The following is a 26,519-nucleotide window of genomic DNA, read 5'->3' on the forward strand; positions in this document are numbered from 1 at the left end:
ATGACGAGTGTCGCTCTGTCACTATTGGATAGCGCTACAACCAACCAAAGCAACATATAAGGCAAAGCATAGAGAAAACACATCTTCCCTTCTTGAATGATTTCAGTGCCGTTCTTTTCTCAAAGAAAAGCTCAACTCCAAGTCTCCCAGAGTCGCGGCCCAAGCCGATTCGAAAAACCGTCGTTTGCCAGCTTCTTTATTTTTTTAAGTAGCACGCAACTCGGCCATCATCATGTTAAGCCCCACCCACCGACTCTATACACGATTTGATTGGCCTGACCAGAGTTTGGTTTGTACAGCTCAGACGTGTATTGAGAGTTGCTAGATTAGCGGCAGATTAGATTTGCTACCGCTAGGGTAGCTTCCTGGTTTCTAGGCTAGAAGTGGCGCTGCTCCTCTTAAAAACGGCCTTTTGAAAAGTCTTTTGTGAAAAATATAGAGTCTACACGCACACTGAACGGCATTATAGAGAAAAAAGGTGCCTTATAAGATCGTCATAAGCTCATAACTCCACTGAAATCGTTGTAAGGCCGTAACGCCACTGAAATCACCATGCTAAGCAAGTGCACAATATAAAATTCATCTGCAGTTTTTACACGTTTTTAAACATATTACAAATGAGAAATATTGATATTCTGTCGGAATTTGTATAAAATAATCATCAATCCTATTGTTTTTCAATAATTTCGCATGCAGAGCGATTCCACTATGGAAAAGGCATACGTGGTCAAGGCAGTTAGAGTCTCATGTGTAAAACAAATCCACACATATAATGATTAATGTGTACCTTGTAAAATGTTTTTTACAATGTTTTATCACTCATGTAAAATGTGTACCTTGAATACAATGTAAGTTGCTTTGGATAAAAGTGTCTGCCAAATGCATAAATGTAAATGATTAATCATATAAAAAAAGGGAAAAAAAGTATTTTTGTATTTTCAAAATACTAATTACTTGTATTTTATTTAAATACATTTTTCACATCAGTATTTTGTATTTTATTTTGTTACATTTCATGAGCCAGTATTTGTAGTTTGTAACAAAATAGTTTTTGAAGTATTTGTGCCCACCTCTGGTCACAGGAATCCTATCCAAGTGCTCCATTTTGCAAGAGCAGTGCTCTACCAAGTAAGCTACAGAGCATTTTTGCTATGGCAAAAAAAATATTTGTTTGTTTACAAATCATTCACTATGGCAAATGTTTTTTAGGTTATAATATGGTATTGTGCAAGGAACTAGAAGTCTTTATTAATCTTTATCAATCTGCCCTTGACACAATAATGTGTGTAAAAAGCAATAAAGGTCGTTGGTGTTTTATTGCCACAAATGTTCATTTCAGCTGGAAACTGCAGTGAATTGTATGTATAGGTACATTTTGGAGTTGTATAGCAAATTTTTCCAATTAGCCTATGTTGCATTCTATCACTGAAGACTCTCCTTCTCTCTCTCTCTCTCTCTCTCTCTCTCTCTCTCTCTCTCTCTCTCTCTCTCTCTCTCTCTCTCTCTCTCTCTCTCTCTCTCTCTCTCTCTCTCTCTCTCTCTCTCTCTCTCTCTCTCTCTCTCTCTCTCTCTCTCTCTCTCTCTCTGCAAATTGCAAATCAAGGCAGTGTTTAAATGAAGATACCTTAGAATGAGAGGAATCAATTATGCCCGTGATCCTGAATAGCATTCTTCATCTTTCACACAAGAGCACTGCCTTTTTTGTACGTAGACTGTTGCTAAGGCTACGGGATGGTGACACTGTCTTGGTGTTTTGCAAGCAGGAGTCACTTCTTTGACAATGTAGCAGCCTCCGCTTTGAATGTCCCTGTTGTGCACCAGTGAATAAAATAATATTCAAAATGGTGTATGTCCTTGTGTTCACAGTTATTCCAGTGTACATCAGCTGGATATAAAGACTCAGTGTACACAACAGCAACTGTCCGCAGTCTGTTCCCTTCATAATATTTTTTTTCTCTTTTCACTCATTTAGCTGCACAACGTTGTTATATTTCATATTTCGAATGAAAAACGATGAACACCTGGATATACATTTGTACATATATATATAAACTTGTATTTATATTTACACCATTTCAGGTCATTATTCATTGTTTTTGTTGTGTATTTTGTGCTACAACTCCTTCCATAAGCATGGTTAGTGTCTATGATGCCAGTTCTGCAATGCACAAAAGCTCCATATGGCGATTCAGTAGCACGAATATAATAATTTCTTGAAATAATAACTCAATATGAAACATGCTTCGCTTCAGTGGTCTCTCCTTGGCTGAGTGAAACAGAGAAATGGAATGACTGAATCTTGACCGTGTTTAGTAAATGGTTTCTTTGATGATATTGGTGGAGAAGGTCTGGTTGCTGCAGATGCTGATCGAGTGTCTGGTGAGAGCGCGGTTCTGCTTATTATGGCGGCATGGCAGGATTAGGTAGCGAAGCGTGGAAAAAAAAATTTGACGGTAGTTTGCAGAGACGAGGTTGTAGAGAATGGGGTTGATGGCCGAGCTGACATAGAAGAGCACGTTGGTGACCATGTAGAAGTAGTGGTAGAAATCATAGAGAGCACTGTGGAAGAGAAAAAAAGTATATATCAATAGATATATTGAGAGAGATGTTGGTGCAGCATTGTCATGCTTGTTAAATGTTTCCACTTGAATCTGTTTCGATCTGAACCAGAATCACCAAATCAATAAATTATTGCAAACAATATTAAGGGAATAGTTTACTCAATAATGAAAATTCTGATACCATTTCAATGTGTTCTCTCTTTGAAGCCTGAAATCGACATTTATACAAGTAACATTTTCCATATTTATATATTCCACATATTTATATTTCATATTTATATTTCCACCTTTATATATGCATATAGGATATTTGAGTAATTTTAAATGAATTCAGTTTGCTGCTCAGCTCTCATAAAGAAATCTAAGCTTTACTTCTCTCTCCATTATGGCAAAGCTTTGATAAAACTGGAAACACTTTTTGCAAGTGACTACATAGATGAATTGTTTATTTCATATCTATCTCAGCTTTACTTTAAAAACATGCTTTTTTGTTCTCTCTCAATTTCCCCATACCATCAGAAATCCATATTTACTATAATATATTTTTAAAGAAATCCATTTTATTCAGCAAGGATACATTAAATTAATAAAAAGTTACAGTAAAGACATTTATAATGCTACAAAAGATTTTTCAAATGAATGCTGTACTACAGTATTTTTTTTTATTATATATTTTATTTATTTTTATTTTTATTTTATTATAAAGAATCCTGTAAAAATTGTCACAGAAATAAGGGTTATTTCACCCCAAAATTAAAATTATATTATTAATTACTTAGCCTCATTTCCCTCGACACCCATAAGACCTTTTTTCATCTTCGGAACACAAATAAAGATATTTTTGTTGAAATCCAATGGCTCAGAAAGGCCTCTATTAGCAGCGATGACATTTCTTCTCTCAAGACCCATAAAAGGTCTAACAAAGTTTACAGGTGTCGAACGACATGAGGGTAAGTAATTAATGACAGAATTTTATTTTTTGGATGAGCTAAACCTTTAACACAAGATATATATATACATATTAGCACATATTTCGTATTACTGTATTTCTGTATTTTGATCAAATAACACCTAACGATTAAATAACGTGTTCATGGCTGATTTACAGGTTTTCTGAGTCATTTTTAAAACATTCTCCAAACTCAGGTCACTGCTTTCAAAACATTTATCAGTAATCTTAGCACTTTATAATTGTCATAAACAGGCTGTAAATTCCATCACTTCATGCAATTACAAATCACATGCATCATTTTCTCAAAACAGCCGACTAAATTTTAATGTCAGAAAAATTTTTTTGGTTAAGTAAAGAAAATTGCAAATGCTATTTTCTTGTTTTAATAGCAATTGCACGCGCATGGTATGAAAACGAGGTGTGGAAACTGAAAATGGCACAGTATTTTTTTGTTATTTTAAAGTCCGCGTTAGTGATATGCGTCTAGTACATAATGTGTTTATATACACACTGCTTGTTACCCACACAGTGACACAGCAGCACACAAACATTTTTATTTCATTCAGCGTATTGATTCATGATTCGGATCGCGTGCCAAACTGCCAAACTGCTGAAATAATGTGACATTGGCGATCCGAATCATGAATCAATACGCTGATTCATAACCGTTTGAATCTTTATTTGAGGATTGGGAAAAAACAGTTAGAGAAGAAAATGCTGAATAAAGTCATAGTTTTTGTTATTTTTTGATGTATTCAAAATGTATTTTGGATGCTTCAAGAGATTCTAATTAAACCACTGATGTCACATATGGACTACTTCCCTTATGAAAGGAAAATATATTTACCAATATATTACTTCAAAATATATTATAATATATTGTAAATACATGGAATAACATATTGATGGTATTATACAATATATTATATATCCCTGTAATATATTGCAAAATATACAAATGATTGCCGCTTTCATATATATTGGCGAATATAAATATTAAATCTCATATATGTGAATATATTGCCTAATGTATTACAAATTATATTTTCCAATATACTCCAACATATTTTTATTTCGTTAGGGTTTGATGATGTTTTTATTCCCTTTCATGGACAGTATAGTGTGCATACACTTGCATACGCTCTTGGACTAAATCTAAAATATCTTAAACTGTGTTCTGAAGATGAATGGAGGTCTTACGGTTGTGGAGCGACATTGGGGTGAGTCATTAATGACATAAATTAAATTTTTGGGTGCACAAACCCTTTAAAGGGAACCTGCACCATGCGGTCAGACCAGGGCCCTTAGTTTTATCCTACTATTTATTTTTGGTAAATGCATTACAAGAATAAAATGCAGTACTTCATTATGCAGGGAATACTGAACTGTTTTAAGTGTGTTTAGTTTAGTTTAGTGTTAATTATTTTAAGAGCAACTACATTCATTTGGAGAAATGTCAAATTGATTGAAAAAAAACCCTGTAATTTTAAATCTGCCTGATTGCAATGAACGCTGCACTATATTCAATGTTTTGTTGTTCTGAAAGAGAGAGCCATTTTTTCCTAGAGTGTGTGAGAGAGAAATAGGGTTGTTTTTGCATTGTGATTTGAGGGTGCTTGGTTAATATTAATGTCAAATGCTTGAAATGAAGTCTGCATTTGACCCACCCTGGTGCAACCTCATGAATGAGGTTCAAAATTGTATATCCCTTGGATTCATGTCTCGTCATCACATAAAAAAGGAAATTAGGTTTAGACTGCACAGGGCAGACACCATTTTCATAATCCATTATCCTGTGATATTTGATCACATCAGGATTATGATATGTAGCATATCCACAGAAGACAGAACCAGTATGAATATCTATCAGCTCGGCAATGTTATTGACGTTCAATGCAATAATCTTTGCAAACTTTGCCAAACTATTTCTTTATTGGAAAAGCTCATTGTAGCAGCCTGGGAACGTGTAAACAAAACTGTCCCTGGGGACTGATAAAAACCTGTGTTCCCTTTCGGGGAACTCGAGCTGCGTCGAAACGCTGTGAGAACGCCTCTGCGTTAATGCGTCGTGAAGCGCCTGTAGAACCATTCCATCGGAAAAAGATCGATCGTCGCCGACGTGATGACGTCGCCGACGTGATGACGTCATCAACCGGAGACTATAAAAGGTCCGCGAACACAAACAGGAACTAGCTTCTGTGCCTTCAGTAAGCGATCTGTGTGAACCTGTCTGTCTATTTGGTGTTTTTGTCTGTCTATTATCAGAGATTTTCCACCCTTTTGTTAAATATTTCATATATTAACAGAAAAAAGAGAAAATAAAATAGATAGAAATGGCGAGTGAAAGCAGCAATTTCAGAAAGTGTGTTCCTCCCTGCAAAAGATACACATCTTCTCTGTGTTGCATGCTTGGGAGCGCAGCATGCCCAGGCAGCCCTCGAGGGGGCTGCTTGCGAGCACTGTGAGCGTATGCCACTGAGAACGCTGTGCTCCCGCCGGGCACTCTTCGAGGAGGGTGCCTCGGCTCGTGTTCCCCGCGGCTCTGGTCCCGCTGCTGCCGAGGCAGAGCGGAGGCTGCAGTCGTGGGGTTCACAATTGGATGTTGCAGAGGGGTTTGAGACGGGCACTGCCTTATCTCTGCCCTCACCTGCTCCATCCAGCGGTTCTTCTCGGGGCTTGGAAGCACGCATTGCGGTTTCTTCCCCCCCGAGAGAGCCGCCGGTGCTCCAACTATCCAGCTCCGAGGAGGTGGACGTTGAGAGCATCGCGACTGAAGATTCGCCACTTCAGTCCCCTGTGCTAGGAGAGAGAACGAAATTAGATGAGCGATTCCTGCCCTCTCGTGCAGAGCATCAACGTCCTGCCATTCTTCCCTGACCTGCACACCGAGGTGTCTAGGTCATGGAGGAAACAAGCGGTATCATATAGAGTGTTCAGCCCACATACATCTGCATACAGTAATATATTTGGGCTGAGACACTATGGTTATGGGGCGATGCCGAAGATCGAAGAGACGCTTGCGAGCTATCTCTCGCCTTCAGCTGCATCGTCCCTGGCATTTCCCCTCCGAAGGAAATCGGTGCTTACCTCAGCACACGGTACCCGTCTTCCTTCGGTGCCCACAGGGGGCCGCGCTGCTAACCCCGCCGCAATGTCGGGGCGCAGAGGGTCTCCGCGGGCCACCTGAGGGTGGTCCGCCCCCTCCTCGGAGGGCATGCGAGCAGTCAGGTCAGGTGTTCCCTGCCGGTTCGCCGTTTCAGGGCACTGCACTCGCTGCTCAAATTACACCAGAGGCCAGCCTCGAGAGGCTGGTTCCCTTAGTTTCCCCTCCGTGGGAAGACGGTGCTTACCTCAGCATACGGTACCCGTCTTCCTTCGGTATCCTCAAGGGGCCGCGCTGCCAACCCCGCCGCAATGTCGGGGCGCAGAGGGTCTCCGCGGGCCACCTGAGGGTGGTCCGCTTCCCCTTCGGGGGGCTCCCGAGCAGTCAAGTCAGTCGTTCCCTGCCGGTCCGCCGCTTCAGGGCACTGTGCTTGTTGCTCAAAATACACCAGAGGCCAGCCTCGAGAGGCTGGTTCCCTTAGTAGATTTCTAGACGAGTGGAAACGTCTATCGAATATATCTCAGTGGGTCCTGCAGATAATAGAAAAGGGGTACGCCATTCAGTTCAGAAGTCGGCCACCTCCTTTCTGCGGTGTCCTACCTACAGAGGTGGGCCCGGAGCAGGCTCTGGTAATGGCACAGGAAGTAGAGACACTCCTGCAAAAAGGGGCTATAGAGAGGGTTCCCCCTCCCAGCAGGGAGTCTGGCTTTTATAGCCGTTACTTCATCGTGCCGAAGAAGGATGGGGGCTTACGCCCGATATTAGATCTGCGGCTATTGAATCGCTCGGTGGCCAAGCTCAAATTCAAGATGCTTACACTCAGACAGATTGTAGCGCAGGTCAAATCGGAGGATTGGTTTGTCACCATAGACCTCAAAGATGCGTATTTTCATGTCTCCATCCTTCCACATCACAGGAAGTTCCTGAGGTTTGCCTTCGGGGGAGAGGCATACCAATATCGTGTACTTCCCTTCGGTCTAGCACTGTCACCCCGCACGTTCACCAAGTGTGTGGATGCAGCTCTGGCGCCGCTGCGTCTACAGGGCATCCGCATACTGAACTATATCGACGACTGGCTGATTCTAGCGAATACAGAGCAGATGGCGGTTCAGCATCGAGATGCTGTTCTCGCCCATATGTCGAAGCTGGGGTTGAGGCTGAACGCCAAGAAGAGTGTGCTTTCTCCGGCTCAGAGAACCACTTTTCTAGGTGTGAACTGGGACTCGGTAATTATGCGGGCGCAATTATCGCCAACACGCATAGCATCGATCCTGGCAGCCGCCAAAGAACAGTAGCTAGGCCGAGCCGTCACTGTGAAACGGTTCCAGAAACTGTTAGGTCTCATGGCAGCAGCGTCCAACGTGATATCTTTTGGCCTACTGTACATGAGGCCACTGCAGTGGTGGCTCAAAACAAAAGGGTTCTCCCCGAGGGGAAATCCGCTCCGCATGATCAAAGTCACGCGGCGATGCCTACGTGCTCTGGTCATGTGGAAAAACCCGCTCAGGGTCCCGTGTTGGGGGCTCATGTTCGTCGCGTAACGCTAACGACAGGTGCCTCTCTCACGGGCTGGGGGGGCGACCATGAGTGGTCGCTCATCCCAGGGTCTATGGCAGGAACATCAGCGGCACTGGCACGTAAATCGGCTAGAGATGCTCGCAGTGTTTCTTGCATTGAAACAGTTCCTGCCCGACCTCAAGGGGCCACCATGTGCAGACAACACATCGGTGGTCGTCTATATAAATCACCAGGGGGGTCTGAGGTCCCGTCCGTTGGACAATTGGCACATCGGATCCTCCTGTGGGCCCAAGGGAAATTGCTGTCAGTCAGAGCAGTATATATCCCGGGGGTCCTGAATCAGGAAGCAGACAGCCTGTCGAGGCAGGGGCTGAGGCCCGGGGAATGGAGACTCCACCCAGAAGTGGTGGAGCTCCTATGGAAGGTATATGGGAGCTATTTGCTTCGGCGCAGAGTTCTCACTGCCCGCAGTGGTTTCTCTGACCCATCCAGCCCCGCTGGGGTTGGATGCCATGGTACAGGGGTGGCCGAGGCTACCTCTGTACGCCTTCCCCCCGATTGTCTTGCTTCCAGGAGTTCTGGAGAGGGTACGCCGGGACGGGGCCCAGGTACTCCTAGTGGCTCCGTACTGGCCGACCCGAGTATGGTTTTCGGACCTGATATCTTTCCTGGAAGGCTCTCCGATGGAGATTCCGACCAGGAGGGATCTACTCTCTCAGGCGGGCGGGAGATTCCTGCACCCACGCCCAGAGATGTGGAAACTGTGGGCCTGGCCTCTGAGGGGGCTAGGCTCATAGAGGAAGGTCTCTCGGCCGAGGTCGTAGAGACCATCCTTCACTCCAGAGCTCCGTCCACGAGGAAACTGTACGCTCTGAAAGGGAAACTTTTCTCAGCATGGTGCAGAGAACGCCAGTGGGACCCAGTTAACTGCCCGGTTGGTACAGTGCTGGAGTTTCTGCAGGCAAGGTTCTCGGCAGGGTTGACCCCCTCCACAATAGAGGCGTACGTGGCGGCCTTGGGTGCCGTCCACGTCCCTTTGGGTGGAGTGTCTTGGGAAGACACCCTCTGATTACACGTTTCCTCCGTGGCACTTTAAGGTTGAGGCCTGTTATGCACTCGAGGGTCCCAGCATGGGACTTGGCCTGTGTTTTGCGGGGCTTGTCCGAGCCTCCGTTTGAACCCTTGTAGGAGGTGTCGGATAAGTTCCTCACCTCAGGACTATATTCCTTTTGGCTATTTCATCTCTCAAAAGAATAAGAGATATTCAGTCCCTGTCTGTAGGGCCCTCATGTCTAGAGTTTGCGCCGGGGATTTCTCATCCCAGGCCGGGTTATGTCCCCAAGGTTCCTACGAGCCCACGGGGCCCCATTACTCTTCAAGCATTCTGTCCTCCTCCTTTCACGACGTCAGACCAGGAAGTTTAATCTGCTGTGCCCTGTTAGAGCACTAGATACTATGTCCACAGAGCTGCCCTGTGGAGGAAAACTGATCAGCTGTTTGTCTGTTTCGGGCCCCCTAAGAAGGGGCCCCAGTATCTAAGCAGAGGATGAGCAAGTGAGTGGTCGAGGCCATCTCACTTGCTTATGAGGCGGCCGGGCAGCAGTCTCCACTGGCTGTCCGGACGCATTCAACCAGGGGTATGGCTGCTTCTTAAGCACTTTTGTCGGGGGCGTCCCTCCACGATATTTGTAAACGCGGCCGGATGGTCGTCTCCTTTAACTTTTGTCAGGTTCTATGAACTAGACCTGGCATCTACAGTTGGGGCACAGGTACTCTCGTAACCGTGTGCGCTTCGGCTTCACACATACGAGACACTTGGTCCTATGGCGATGTGGGTATAAGCGTTCTCACAGCGTTTCGACGCAGCTCGAGTTCCCCGAAAGGGAACGTCTCAGGTTACGTATGTAACCCTAGTTCCCTGAGGGAACGAGACGCTGCGTCGCTCTGCCATACTCCCGGCGTGTCCGTGATCACTTACTTCAGGCTTTATCAGAAGCTAGTTCCTGTTTGTGTTCGCGGACCTTTTATAGTCTCCGGTTGATGACGTCATCACGTCGGCGACGTCATCACGTCGGCGACGATCGATCTTTTTCCGATGGAATGGTTCTACAGGCGCTTCACGACGCATTAACGCAGAGGCGTTCTCACAGCGTTTCGACGCAGCGTCTCGTTCCCTCAGGGAACTAGGGTTACATACGTAACCTGAGACGTTCCCTGACTTCCGGAAATTGTGCTAATTCAGCCAATCAGATTAGAGCTTGCTGTTTTCAAAAAGTTCTTACATTTATGTGTGCAATATACATCAGGCATTTAATAAACTGTCTGATAGAATACATTATGTATATTGGTAGCATACCATGAACTCGAATGCCTTAACATCTCCCCATTCATATGCTAACAAAAAGTTTTAACAAAGTAAAAATACATCAAACATCCATCTGCTTTGCAGGCAAATGGACTAAACCATCAAAAAAAAAAAATCTTAAAAAGACTGCTGTCCCACTGCCCCATAGCACAATCTCTCCAAATATACATTTTGCACTTATATTTAACATGTAAGATGTTTTTATTTTTTATCACAGTTTCAGTTATCATGCCATACTTCTAAAATGTATTTAAAATATATTTATTCTTTTAGCTTTAATACCTTTAAAGTATGAATAATGAGTATAATAATTCATATGCGATACATCTTTAAAGAAGCTTGGTCATCTGGGTGAATTTTCTAATGTTCTCCCCAAGGCAACGTTGAAGATGAGCCCTGCATGATGAAAGCACTGAGAAGAATCATTAATCAAAAAGACAAAAATGTATTTCTTTAATTTCCTTTTCGTTTCGTTATTTTAATGAATGACTATATAGGCTTTTGAGGATATTATACAGCATAACATGATTCTGCAGCAGTTGCGTCAAACTATTGAAATGTATACATGCAAGAATCCCTTCTCTCAGATTAAATGAAATTACCCTTAATCAATAAAAGTAAAATGTCAGACCGACGTTACGAGTCTGGTATTAATCCATATTGTCCATATTTGTATGTTGACAATTTTTTTCCTCCATATTGCTTCTTCATCAAAACCGTAATGCTGCCTTTCTATTAGATCTTCTTTTCATACACACTAAAAAATTCTGAGTAAAAAACAACTCAATGTTGGGTTAAATATGGACTAACCAAGCAGTTGACTTAAGCAAATATTTAACCCAACCGCAGGATTAAAACAACCCAATCGCTGGTTTAAAACAACCCAATTGCTGGGTTAGTCCATATTTGACCCAACATTGGGTTAAAACAACCCAGCATTTTTTAGAGTGTATGTTCACTCCTCATCTTCTGATTCTTTCTGCTTTACTAAAACATCAAACGTACTACAACATCAAGTACTGCATCAGCTCACTGGCACATATTGAAGGACTTTCTCTGTAAAAAAAACAAACATAAAAATGTAATTCTTTCAGCTATATCTCATACCTATCATCAACACACCAAATCACTTACAGCACAATATCAAAAGCAAACTGCAACAGACTTAAAACTACCCTGATTACCCTAGCAACTGTATAATACACAACTACCCCTCATGCATAGCAACACAAAACAACCACTCAGAACACCGTAGCAATAGCTTCGGCAACAAAAAAAAAATAACATAGCATAGCAACAAAAAAAAATTCTGAATACTATAGCAACTCCATATCAACACACAAAAACTCTTAGAACACCAAAGCTGGACAGTAACTAAGTACATTTACTTTAGTACTGTACTTAAGTAGACTTTTTGAGTATCTGTACTTTACCTGAGTATTATTTTTTCTGGAATCTTATGACTTTCACTTCACTACATTTGAAAGACAAATATCGTACTTTTTACTCCACTACATTTCTATCAAGGCCCTTGAAGTCAAAAGTCGTTTCTGTAGCAGCTTTGAAAGTCAGTGGATGATTATTTTCTTCTTTAAGGTGTTTGGGTTTTTGCAGAAAGCCTTTAAAGGGGGGGTGAAATGCTGTTTCATGCATACTGATCTTTTTACACTGTTAAAGACTTGGAATCCCATACTAAACATAGACAAAGTTTCAAAAGTTAAGGTGGACGTTTGATGGGAGTATTTCTTTGTCAAAAATACTACTTCCGGTTAGTCATAAGTTTCGGCAAGTTTTTTGAGATCATGCGTCCCCATTGACGTTAGTGGGGGCGGAATTTCCTTGTATGGGCCTTACGGACAATTCTACCGGAAGCGCGTGAGAGAGAGCGAGGGAGAGAGCGAAAGCAACAGCCTACGCCCATCAAAGCGCTGGTTTGTAGGATGCTGGACAGGTGACAATTACACATAGCACATAATGTCACCAAAAAAGTGCGTTTTTGGTTGCCAGACCAAGACAGTCCTGCACAGATTCTCCAAAACCCTGCGTTAAGGCAACAGTGGATGTAATTTGCTTTTCCGGATCAGCAACTGAGTTGCGCGAATGTTTATATCTGTTTGCTGCATTTGGGTGCCGACTGTTTCATAAACAAGGCCCAGCTCGACGCCGCATTTTTCCAATCGCCTAATGCTGAAGGATGGAGCAGTCCCAACGTTAGAAGGGTGAGTGAGACTGCTTCAAATGTCTGTGTTTTTTTTAGTCCGCTTACCGTCTACACAAACCACGCGTAAACACACAAACACACGTGCACAACTGCACTTCCCACATGTACACCTTCAAAGACAAAAATACGACGATATAATTCAAGTATAAATATGTAAATAACACAAGTCGCTAAGCATATTATATAGTTAGTGTATAACTTGTAACTTACCACATACAGACGTCCTGCTCTAGTCGTTTTTGCTGCTGCTCCTGTTCAACTGCAGCCTCTGGGTCTGATTCCGGATCATAGATGTATGGCTGTATCTGATTAAAAGCCATATTTTTATTTTGAATAAAGTTTTTTTCCCGCTGTTAGGGATGACGGACTCGACTCAACACACAGCGCGCTGCTGCACACGTCATTATTTAGCTCCGCTCACACGACACGCCCCCACCCGCTCGGCTTTTTTCGGAAAGACTCGGAACAGCGCATCTTTCTTATATAATTATTAAAAAAATAAAGACTTTTCGGAGATATGCAGGATGCAATGCTACTCTATAGGTACTCAAGATTGACATGACACTGACTGAAACTGAGTGTTTCACCCCCCCTTTAAGGAATCACTCTTGTAGGGTCACATGAAGTTAAATGATTTCCAAGCATTTTTTGAACACTGATCAGAAGAAAACCGATGTCAAAATGTTAATTTTGGCAAGTATTCACATAAACAAAGTTGATTATGTCTTAAGTTAATGTAAACAGTTGGGAGAATATCAGATGTGTATCAGTGTATTGGATCCGTGCATTCAACCTTAAAATGACAGCAGCTTTGTAAAGAGCTTTGTAACTTGTATACAAGTATTTAAATTAGTTTAAGTTAGTTGTATGCTAGTATGTTGGATGGAACATCACTGACTGGCTTAAACCATGATGGCATAGTGTGCATTTATACAACAATAATAAAAATAATGCATTGACTTAAAATAGGAAATTTACTTTTGATACTTTAGTACTTCTTAAAAGAAATACTTCTGTACTTTACTTAAGTAAACATTTTACAACTTTCTCTTTTAACGGAGTAATATTTGACCAGCAGTACTTTTACATATGTAATGAAGTTGTGTACTTTGTCCACCTCTGTAGAACACCATAGCAATTACATAAGAAGCTAAGAATCAACAGACAATGACCAATTAGAAGACCGTCACAACCATAGATATGTATACATAAATGCCACATTCGACCACACCAGACACATCAAAGCATTCACCATCTTGAAATGGTTAACATGACGCTGTTACTCACTCACTATATTCTAAACTATAAATTCCAGATGAATGGAAGAACCTTTCAGAAGTGAGAATCTGCTGGTGTGTTCAGGAAAGACAAGGTTTCGTTTCCTGAAACCTTCACACAGTTTTTTTATTTACAAAATAAATATAACTAATCCATTACAATTACTGGGATTTAAAAAAAAAAAATTACAGTAACATGAAAATGTTAATTATTACAAAGGCAGTTACATCTGAATATTTTCTGTAAAAAGCTAGAATTTGATGAATAATATTATTTTGTTGCTTTGCGTTTTTGTTGTTCACGATGCCTCCTGTCATTTAAAGTTCATTTAGTAAAGCAATGCTTTTCTGATGCTTTTGACTGGCTCTCTTGTTTGAATTTGCAGCACAACATGTCTGCCAATTACATCAATCCACATTGTCGCTAGCTTTAGGCTACAATCTGTCTGAAAGTTGCCACCATGGCGAGAATGCATTCCAATGTTTAAAATTCAAAAATCATTTCCTCCAGATATCAGAAAAGGGCTCAAATATAACAGTGCAGTGCAAAATATGTTTTCCAACTATAAAAGTGCTATTGACCTCAAAGGTTTTAATGTTGAACCTGAGGAAGCGTTTCCTCTCATTAATGTTAATCTTAAGTGCCACATTGTAGACAAATCTCTCTATTTTGTCCTGTTTTGACTTGTAAAATAGAGCTTTTTAACTACTAACACAAAATGTATGGTCACTGAGTCTAGACAATATATTAAAAAAATAAAATAAAGTTGAAAACACTTGTTAGTAATCAAAAAGTAATCAAATGTAATCAGTTGCATTACTGTAATAAAGTACTTGAAATAGTTGCAGTACTTATTACATTTTAAATAGGGAAACTTCTGTAATCTATTACATTTTTAAAAGTAACCCAACACTGTCGCAACCACATAGCAAGACAGCAACCACTTAGAACACCATAGCAACAGCATAGCAACACTGTACTTTCTATGGGCTATATTTCTAAATCTAGTTGTAATTACTGTCAAAACTAATGCATTTTTGAGCAAGGGTTCAAACGTCATGTTTTTCTGTATACTGGACTTCCAATGAGATGATCTGTACATGGAATCATAAAAATGTCCCATCACTCATCAGCATATGGTTGAGGAAGTTCATGCAAGCTATGCGTGACAACCACAACATAAATCTGTATGCAGTCATCCACTGATAAAAATCACATGTACGTTTGCCTCGTGTCTTTGCTGCTATGTTTGAATTATAAGCTGAACGTCAGAGCATATGGCACAGATTTATTGATCCACCTCTTAAATCATAGAAGAAAACTCCCAGAAATCACTACCATCACCACATGCATCATGTTTTATGTGTGCTGCTGTTGGTGGGTGCTGCCCAGAACAAAACATTGATTTGTAGAGATATAGTGTGCGGTGAGCCAGCTACAGGCTATAACTTTTAATATTGTGTGTCTTCTTGTATGTTATTTATAAGCTACGTCGTATGTTATCAGCTCGTGGGTTCCTAAGAGGAATTTGATGATAGTTGAAAATTGCAGTTACACTTTTTGTGCATCTATACTCTCAGCATTTGTACATTGCCCAATAAGAGTGTGCAAATTGAAGATTTGAGAGAACGGTTTACATTTGAAGTACCATTTGATATTTATTGTATTTTTTTTTTTTTTTTTTTGGAAACTGAAACTCACGTTGTCCATTCAGTGACATAGCAGTACATTAGCCTTCGAGCATGGTACGGCAACCAGCACACCACAAAAGCAATGACCACGGCACCTGTGGAAAATAAAATAAAAGAGAAATAATAGGTAAAGCAGTCATAATAAGGAGCACTTCCAACTTTGTCCAATAATCAAAATATATACGCAACCCTTTTTATAGATGTTGCACTTTTGGATCTTGATATGCCACACCTGAGATGTGGATGGATTACCTCGGCAAAGGAGAAGTGCTCACTCACACATCTTTAGACAGATTTGTGAATAATATTTGAGAGAAATAAGCATTTTGTGTACATAGAAAAAGTCTTAGATCTTTGAATTCAGCTCATGAACAATGGGGGTAAAAACAAAAGGGTTGCATTTATAATATTGTTCAGTGTATGTAAATCAAATGGTTTTAAGAGCAAGGCTGGTGGCTTCAGCCTGTAATAGTCATATTTGGTAAAAAACAGATGACTCATAATTTGTTTCCTGACAGAAATGAATTTGTATCTGCCATTTTGCCATGAGCCATTTTTTGCATTATCTGTCTTACTCTATTCTTTTACTCATCCCATTTCAATTCATCCACCCCTTCAGCTCTGATCCGAGTCAAGCAGGGATTGATTCACTAATCTCAGTCGTATCTTTGTATGAGGCTCTTTAATAGAGGCACAAGCTTGCTATTGATTTCTCATATTGTGAGGCAGTGGCAGCACACATTTGCTTCCTCCCTCTGTCTTCAACTTCATGTCTATATCAAGGCTTTTAGTTTCTCTTTTTTAAGTTAGCTTCAAGATTATATGATTTATTCATGAAACAAGCAGAATGAATTTCTGTGTAAATTGTATGCATAGCCATTCATATGCAAGTTATCACAGTCACAGAGCTGAATGTGACTATTTACACATGGATGGCTTCATGAACTGTTTGCATAACAATTTGTTTGGCTTGTGTTTAATAAAACCTAATGGCGGATTACAAATCCTGTATGTCGAGATCAGACCTGCGGGAGCCATTGAGATGAATATGAATGTTAATGGCTAGCTTATAGTATATTTGACCTCCTTGGTCAGTTCGAGAGCCAGTGTTGTGGTACAAGTAGTGTTAATTCATAGCCTATTTAGTTTTTTTCTGAAATGTACAAGCATTTAGTAATCACTTTATGGTTAAAATTGTTAGTAGGCCTAATGAAATACCAATACAAATATAATATGTCCTATCATGCACACGGCACAATGTTTTAGTTTTAGCCTGACGCAGTTATCTTTTTCATGTCCAGTGCCTCGTCAGGTTGAGGGTGTCTGCATTCCTCCATGTAAATAGCGAATGGTGCAAAATGCGAATTGTAAATGTAGCCCCTCCTGTTCGAACCGCCCGCTCCAAGCGGAACTCGAATCTGAGTCAGATGCTCTAACAAGGAGGCTAAAGGCTGCAACGCAGTTTTTAGAGCGTGAGTTGAGATCAGAGGAGTGATGTTTACTCGCACAGCAACTACTAGCTGGCTTCCGTTACACAAGATGACACTCTGCTTGGTTTGTTGCACATTATCCCCAAAACATAATCATGACTCAATAAGAGACTAGGTACAGCCTTATACACTATCATATTTTTATTTAATAAAAAAAAAAAAAAGAGGAGTTTAACATTCATTGTTTTATTTGGCCCTACAGTACAACTGAACATTTTTTTAAGTGTTGGAAAAGTTACTTTGAAACTATAATTTTAAGTAGTTAAATTATAATACAAATTAGAATACATTTTCAATTAAATATTTTTTTTACCCCCATTGACAAACCTTCTGAATGAACCAATTCACTAGAATGAACCGTTTAGAAGAAACTGATTCTCTAGAATGTTTCTGATTAAGCAGTGCTGCATTAACGCAGCAATGTTACTGAAAATTTAAGTTATTTGCGTCACCATCATTACTTTTACTCTCCAAAACTGGAATTTTGTCCTTATTGACATAATTTCTCTAAATATTCCATTCCATTATTAGGTGTGCAGCAACAAATCCATTCAGCTCCATGTATTGTTTATTCTCAAAATAGAGAAGTTCTAAAAACATAGCCATTTTTTTCCTGTATCAAACTAGTCACCCATTTGTCTTACAGATAGGATTTAAATGGCTGTGTGTGTGTGTGTGTGTGTGTGTGTGTGTGTGTGTGTGTGTGTGTGTGTGTGTGTGTGTGTGTGTGTGTGTGTGTGTGTGTGTGTGTGTGTGTGTGTGTGTGTGTGTGTGTGTGTGTGTGTGTGTGTGTGTGTGTATAAGTATGTGTGTGTTTGTCTCCGAAGGAGAGAGATTTATTAAGGGATTCCTCTTCCCTTTGAAATGTCAGCAGAAATGTTGTCTCATATAACCTCGGCTTTTGTGAATTATATCAACAGACCTTCTGTTTTGATCTGCTTTTCTTGAAGGATTAAATCTTGCCCATGGATGTTCTAGTTATCCCAATTGAATTTGTATCGAAATCCAAATTTTTCCTATTTGAGACTAGAAGCAATTAAAAGATAAAGCCCCATAGAGGGAGGCTGGAGACAGATAAATGTTGCATGGCCTCAGTTTGTTTCTTTTGAAAAACTGTCTCTGTTATCAGGGGTTTCCACCACCAGCAATGTGTAAGCATTGTCTTTTCTTTTGATCACATATTCAGTAACATGAAAACATTGAACAATAAAATAATTACAAAAGCAAAAATAGCTTATAATGCGCAGTTTCACTACAGCGGTTTTGCCCCGCGCATGCGCAGTTTCACTAAAGCGGAGCTACATTTGATTTTGAAATCTTAATTCTGTCCTCTATTGAATCTATTGATTATTGTTGCTACTGCTGTTATTTTTTTTTTTGCATCTGCTGTTGCCTGGAGGCCTTCAGGCTCCTTTACTGATATAAAACAATACTGTCATGAACACTTTCTTTTATGTTTTTTTTTCCAAAAACACAATGTATTTTCAATGCGTGGTATAAAAAATGAACTTTCGAATAGACATTCCAAAGGTTTTTATAATTATTAAATTATTAGTCTAAAGTCAAGATAACTAATTCCCCAAGTTGAATAATTCTGCCCTGGGGTAAATGCATAAACTTGAACACAAATAAAACATACTTTTAAACAGGCTGAAAGTATGAGAATATCATTAAGTTGTTGGAGACATAACCAAGAAACAAATTTAATTTACATTTACAATTTACATTTAATTTTACCACTAAACATTTGATCACTAACTAATAACTATAAAATCAAACAAGTGCAATTACAATAAATAAATAAATACACAAAATTGTAGTTGTATTCACAGTTGGTAAAACTGTGGCTCTGCGGCTCTGCAGTCAGAGCCTTCTCGTTAAGTTTTAAAAAATACACACACACACACACACAAATCCAAGGCAATTCACACACAAAGGACGATTTGCACATTTATATTCAAGGACAAACTTGTACATTTTAAACATTCGAAAGTTTTTGTGCCCAGTTGTAAATCTACGAATTGTGTTTTGCATTTGTGAAATGTATTTTATGAATATATCACTTTATTTTGCCCACTTGAATAGTTTTTTTGTGCACGTGAATTTGGTTTCATGCATGTGAAATTGGCTACACGTGTGCATCGTGTTTTTTTTCTCCATATACCAGAGGCCTCTGTCCCCAGTACTTACATTAGAATAGAAACTTTTTCCTTTGATAATGTACATTATTGTAAATGTTTAACATTATTGTAAATGTGCTGTTCAGTGCCGACTGCTTTAGGCATTTGGCTATAACACTTTGTAAAGCTGACTGCGGTTAATTCGAATCCATCACCACCACTCTAAATGATCTTGTTTTCTTTGATGAATTTCATTTTCTCCTCATTCCACCTGTCTATCTCCTTCTCCTGTCACTAATGGAGCAGTAAACGAGCACGTCACCCTATATCTGAAATGTTAATGTGTCAGGACAATGTTGGCACACAGCCATGAATACAATTTTTGAAATGGAAAAAGTCAATGTGCTATATATGTGAATACTGAATTTAGAATCAGACAGATAGGAATCTATCTGGAATCTGTTTTTTTGTTTGTTTTGTTTTTTTAAATATATATTATTTGTATTACTTTTTTTTTTGTATTCTCTTTACAACTGTTTCTATTTATATTTTTCCACATTGTATTCTTTTTCTTATGCATTTTGTATCCCTATTTTAATTCATTTCTATGTAAAGCCCTTTGAATTGCCCTTGTGTATGAAATGTGCTATATAAATTAACTTTCCTTGCCTTGCCTTGTTTTTCAATAGTCAGTCTTTATTCTCAAAGCCTGGCTGATCCCACCTCTCACAATAGCTTTGGATTTATAAAGATACATAAATACAGATCAGCGACAGATCGCACATAAGAGATTATGCTTCCACACAGCAGCAAGCACTGACTGCTTCAGACAGCACTGTCGACATAAATAAAAATGTAAAAGCATCTAAAAATGATGCCTACACAATAATGCTGTATTTGTAGTGTGTCTCAGTAGCTGAGTGAAGAAGAAAAAACTCCTTTTCTATCTCATGTCGTTGTACCTGTATGTGTTGTTTTCATTTGAAATCAGTAGATGAATAAATACATTCACATATGACAAAAATCTTGGCCATTGCCATGCTTTGATAAGACCTAATTAGTTATATTATTTTAGGTTGTGAATATGGTAATTATGCCGTGCTTTTGAGTATTTTGTCCATTAAATTGTGCCCCCAAACCACTTTCATTCTTTGGTGGGGTCAGTCTCATTTAGAAGATTAAGACTCATTAACTAATTGCAACTTGAATTATTCATGGAGCTTGTGTATGGCAGGCATATTTGTGAGAGAAATGGCAAATAATAGAAAATGGTTTGTAATATCTTGTGCAAAGCAATTATTAGCATCTGAAAAGGGCCAGAGATGGTACTTCCTCTTCTCAGTCAGAGTGACATTTCCTGCCGCAGTTCATGCACACGGTCAAGATGAGCGCCTAATCAAATTGCAAGCCAATACGAATATAGATGTGCTTTTTTGTTATTTTTTGAACTTTGTTATAGCTTTAATTCCTTTTTATTTCAGTAATTTTAGTACTTCAACTTAATTTTTTATCAGTTTGCAAGACAACATTTTTAATATTTTATTCTATTTCATTTCAGCTTCATTTTAATAATAATAATAAAAAAAGTCAGTTAACTATAACAACACTGATGAGCTCATACGTTTTGTTGATTATACTAATATGGAGTTTTGTGTAATTCTGTGGCCCTAAACCATAGCCTATAAATATATATATATATATTATATATATATATATATATATATATATATATATATATATATATATATATATATATATATATATATATATATATATATATATATATATGTCTCTCTTTCATTATAGAACATCACCATAACTTTAAAGAACTTGATTTCTCGACATCTCTCACTAAGTGCCTCCTTTGGATCCAGATCAAGAATGAAAGTGAGTAATTCCGTTTCTGAATTTTAACAGCACTCTGTACGAATTCAAATTCAGCTGAACTTGAAGCCAGTGGAGCCGACATTAAATAAATTGAGAAGAATGGGTAAAAGTGCTGCCAACACTGTCTGACCCTCTACAAACCTGCCGGGTGTCCTCTGCAGATTTGCCTTAATTAGAGTCTTTTAGTCAGCAATTTGCAGGCTCTTACATTAACTATGGATCACCTCATCCACTCATGCTGTCACAGAGACAGACACTTTTATGGGCAAATTCTGCTAGATCTATAAGTGCATGATCGGAAAGGGTGAGGTTAGAAGGTAAACAAAGCAGTGTTTCATAACAGATATAACTGAGCTTTTGCACATAAGTCGCACATGCAGACATAAGAGATTTTATTCAGTTAAAAAAAAAATGTTTTGAGGGGACACTAACGGCAGGATATGGCATGAACACCCGCAAGAAGAAGAAGAAGAAGAAGAAGAAGAAGAAGAAGAAGAAGAAGAAGAAGAAGAAGAAGAAGAAGAAGAAGAAGAAGAAGAAGAAGAAGAAGAAGAAGTTTTATTTATATAGCGCCTTTCAATAACTCAAGGTCGCTTTACATAGTGTTAGACAGTACATTGCACACCCACACACACAGGCACAGGGTCTTATATAGCCACATTATTCAAACGAGTAAAATAGATATGTCTTTAGCTGGGCCTTGAAGAGATGATATTTTACGCAATGGTAGGGGAAAATAATTCCATAATTTAGGAGCATTGTTATAGTAGTTTGAAGTTTGAATAGATAAGCATAACCTAATATTGTGGATTCAAGGAATTACATTATGCATGGAACTTTTTTGTTTTAACCAAACTGCGTACACAAAAAAACAAGTCCTTGTGAAAAAGTATAGTATATTTATGAGAACGCATTACATAATCTGATAGTATTTTCTCAACTGTGAAATTGACATATTGCATTTTTAAATTAAATGTATTATAGTTTCAATAAATTTATATTAAAGCAATTAGCTAAACTTTGCTTTTATGACCTACTTTAGCTTTATGATACAAAAGACAGATACAATGTACCGATTCTTTTCTAAGAGAAATACATCATGGCATTATCCCTGGATAACTTTAGATTCCCTATACATTCGTGTTGTTGACATTATGCACTTTTGCGCCAATTGCCAACAAAACAGACATTTGATGCAGTTTCATTCACCACCTGCTGTTTCGACTCATGCCCGGGAACAAACAAACAAACACACTTGCAGAACTCTGTTGCTGCTCTGGAAAAACAAACTGCATCCACTGTTTCCTTAATGCTGGGTTATTTGGAAAGCTGAACAAGGTTATCTTTCTCTCACAACCAGAAATACTCCATACGTCCATCTCGTTTTTTGAAATTTTGGCCGTGTTTAGCATGTGAATCCGACTCCAAAATGAAGTCAGAAAGAAAAAGAATTTGTTACCCCCCCCCCCCCCCCCCCCCTCCCCTTAATAAATGCTACGTCATAGTCATTCGTTGCACTAATTACGTTCTCAGTCTGACGGAAGCTACATATTTTACTTTATATTTTATTTTACTTTATAACGTTTTAAATATGGATATTTACATTGATTCGCTTCTGAAGGGATCATTTAGCTTCAAACTCGTTCACTGCCATTATAAAGCCTGGAAGTGCCAGTATATTTATTATATAACTCAGATTGTGTTAATCAGAAAGAAGAAAAAAGGCTTGAGCGTGAGTAAATCATGTTTAGGTATTTTCATTTTAAAATGAGCTAATCCTTTAAGTTTATCTTTATACTTCATAATTACTTCTGTTGTCTTTGACATGGAACACAAAGTACTTAAGTACTTTACATGTGCTTTAGAATGTTAGTCAACAGACCAAATAAGTGTACTTTCTTAAAACACAACAATTACAAAATAATTTTCCTTGGCATGTCAAGAAACGAGTGTACGCTCTTTAAATACACTTAAAGGCCTGTCATTTCATTAATATAATCTGAAAGTGCAGGGTTTTTTTATATTATTTTAAGATTTGCACATTCAAACAATTAAGCACACTTCTTTATCACAAGGTAAGGAAGTGATGACTAATGCTAAAACTTTAGCTTTTGTCTTTTTGTGTTCAAAATGCCTGCATTTTGTCATGAAATACTGCATTTCATGTCGTCCATTAAATTATTCATGTTACACTTAGTGCCCTTAAGGCGCTTCTGGCAGAAATTCACATCAAACACTCTTTTATGAAGCAGTAAATTAGATGAATAGTAGGTTTTTACAAATGATTGTCTCCCCCATGGTGCTGAAAGCTGGTGTGAGAGCAGTCAAAAGTCTTTCAACGGTACACTGACCCTTTAATGGAGGCTGCAGTCAACTGGCAAAACAAACTAACTCTGGATTCTTCCCCAGAGTACATATCTCAACTGTATCTCTAATGGAAAAATACATGTTCTTCCTGTTTATTTTAAGTCCAAAGTGACTTAAATGGCTTTGTAAATTAAGTTAAATTGAATAGCTGTGGCAGTACATATTTTTAGCTGCCGTCTAACAAATCATCCCCTTGTTAGACCTGCACAAAACGTTTTCTAAATCCAAGCAACGGGATAAAAATCTAAATTAAACATAATTTTCATTGCACACATATTCAGTTATCTATCTTTCATTTTTCGTAAAATATAGGAATAAGTAGCATGTAGAGAAAATAGAGCCGTTTATAGAAGCAAGTAAGGCAGTATACAGAGTGTACTCTGAGCTTTATAATAGGTGTTTGTGATAAACATGCACGTGACTCATCCTTGTCCCTATATTTTCTATCAGGATATAAATGAAACGCTTTTAACTGTTTCACTTTGATGGCCATATTCATCCAGAAAGAGATATTGGGTTAAATGAAAGAACCAGATTCTTATTAACATTTTGTTCAATGATCAATACACTCAGTGGAACTCTGCACAACACTTGTCTTGATAAAAAGGTCACACACACAAATGCATACATTCTCCTACAGAATGAAACCAGGGGACAAGTGTTTGTTAAATGTTTCTATAGCATCACTATCATTGGGATAAATTGAAGCTGTAACTGACAGACAGTGAAGACTGCTTGTCCTGCAGGTTTGGATGTTTTGTGGTAGTATGTGGAGGTTTCCAATTGAATTGAATGGCGGATTCCCACCAAAATAATGCATATGCTGTCAGTATATTGATTCATGTCTTTATATCAAACACTTGAAAAAAACATAAAGGTACTTACGCAGCACCATGACTCCATGGCGCATTGATTGGGCACGGTTTGGTTCAACGGCGACACTAAGCATGGTAGCGTTGCCTCCGATGATACAGATGCGGTTGTCCTGGGCAGACTCCCGAAACATGCGGAGAAGCTGACTGGCTATGACCCCATTTAATGCTGAGATCAGTGCCATGGGAACCACAAAGGACAGGAAGGCATTCACCTTGAGGAGTTATAGGGAACAAAGGAAAAAGAGGGAATAAGTAGGCAAGAGACTTTGACTTTTATGGTGCTGCTTTGGTTGACGCAATTACTTTTTTTAAACTGTTACATTGTTTATGGAATGCCATTTTTTGTGTGTGAGTTTATTTTAAGATGTGTAAACCCCGAAGAACTGCACAATTCTATCTCCATTTGACAGGACTTGCTGGGGGATGTGTATGATAAAAGACAGGAAGTCAGGAGAATTGAATTTGAATTAATTGAATTTTTTTTTTATTCTGTGTCTGAAAAACATTTACATTTATGCATTTGGCAAATGCTTTATCCAAAGCAACACTGCAATTACTTTGTGCATTCAAGGTATTCGGCACATTTTATCATTGCAAGCATTTCCTGGGAGTCAAACCAAAGTATGTTGAATAGTAATGTGGATGTTTTCTTTGTTAGAAGTTATGTGAGCATAGTCATTTTCATTTTGATCTTGCTTCCACCTGGATGAGAAGGTTATCGTGATACCTCTTAATAAACGTACCTCTGAATGCATGCATCCCCACAGAGTATGAATAATTATTACTTCAAGGTATGTAGGGTTCTTAGGTATTCTTGAACTGGTCACATTCCTAGATCTTTCATTAAACTGGTCCTTTGTTCCTTTCCCCTTTTTTTTGCTGTTGCCAAAGCAAATTAATCTCATGTGATCTGACATCTGCACTGCATGAAAAAACAGAGATTAAGCCAAGACTATTGAAATACTCCTCAGCACTAATTTAGAAGAACATGGTGTTGGTTTATGCAGTCACGTTAAATTGGTGTTGAACAGATGACTGGAGTTTAAGAGTCCAGCACCTTTCCTTCCAGACTGAGAAACATAAAAGAGATCAGAATGAACACATCAAAAACTCATTGAAGGGAAAGAGGATGGGAATATTTAGAGTTTTTAATGAGGAAAAAAATGTGTTACTGCAAGGTTGAACCAGCGCTATCATAATTAAATCCAAAAAAGGTCTAGAGAGCACTTTAAGAAAAAAGAAAAAAAAAAAAAAAACCTTACTTTAGCAGTTCACTGCTAAGCGGGGTTTGGGTTCTAAGATAACTGTGTGTTGCACCTGCCTTTACATCTATAACCATGACTGGTTACATATTCATGTTCACAGGGTGAAAGCCAAGTAACCCATATACTAGGAATTTTTACACTGCATTTAACCCATCTAAGTTAGCGCACACACATTAGGAGCATGGCGTAGTGAACACACACACACACACACACACACACACACACACACACACACACACACACACACACACACACACACACACACACACACACACACACACACACACACACACACACACACACACACACACACACACACACACACACACACACACACACACATTTTGTTTTTGTGACATGTGGGGACATTGCATAGGCATAATGGTTTTTATACCATACCATGCCTAGTAGTAGATATAGTCGAAAAGCAGTACATGAAGAGTCTGATTCATATGCTGCATCCTTACCTCATCATTTTAAACACTTTTTATATAACCGTTTTTAATTTATGTTGTAAAACTCTGCGTGGCTTTAACAAGCTTAATGGGATAATTATTTATGTATTATGTAACTACAGGCTGTCTCACCAATCATGTTTGTAAGATCAGTACTCACACAGAGCAAAAATGAAAATGCCTAGAGGAAACCTTTGTGTGTTTATGAAGACACAATATTTTGATTTTGGTTGGCATTATTTAACAAAAATGGCAAACAAATGTAATTTATTTTTGTTTCTTTGGCTGAGTATGCCAGACCCACGATAATTGATGTTTTGAAGAAGTTGGTAATTATTTTAGAGGAGTTTAAAACATATATAATATATAAA

The 26,519-nt window shown here is 38.9% G+C and overlaps 1 protein-coding gene across 1 annotated transcript in view; it reads right to left on the reverse strand.

Moving 5' to 3' along the window:
* Positions 1 to 1,565: 1,565 nt before the first annotated feature.
* The window catches only part of ntsr1 (neurotensin receptor 1 (high affinity)), a 36,857-nt gene continuing 11,903 nt past the window's right edge, over positions 1,566 to 26,519 (reverse strand). The window contains exons 2-4 of the mRNA XM_067447326.1: positions 24,439 to 24,640; positions 15,700 to 15,784; positions 1,566 to 2,559 (exon numbers count right to left, since the gene is read on the reverse strand). Coding sequence (XP_067303427.1) covers positions 2,310 to 2,559; positions 15,700 to 15,784; positions 24,439 to 24,640 — 537 coding nt within the window. The 3' untranslated portion in view covers positions 1,566 to 2,309. The remainder of the gene's footprint in view (positions 2,560 to 15,699; positions 15,785 to 24,438; positions 24,641 to 26,519) is intronic.

The sequence above is a fragment of the Pseudorasbora parva genome, chromosome 6, assembly GCF_024679245.1.
Source record: "Pseudorasbora parva isolate DD20220531a chromosome 6, ASM2467924v1, whole genome shotgun sequence".
Taxonomy (NCBI): domain Eukaryota; kingdom Metazoa; phylum Chordata; class Actinopteri; order Cypriniformes; family Gobionidae; genus Pseudorasbora; species Pseudorasbora parva.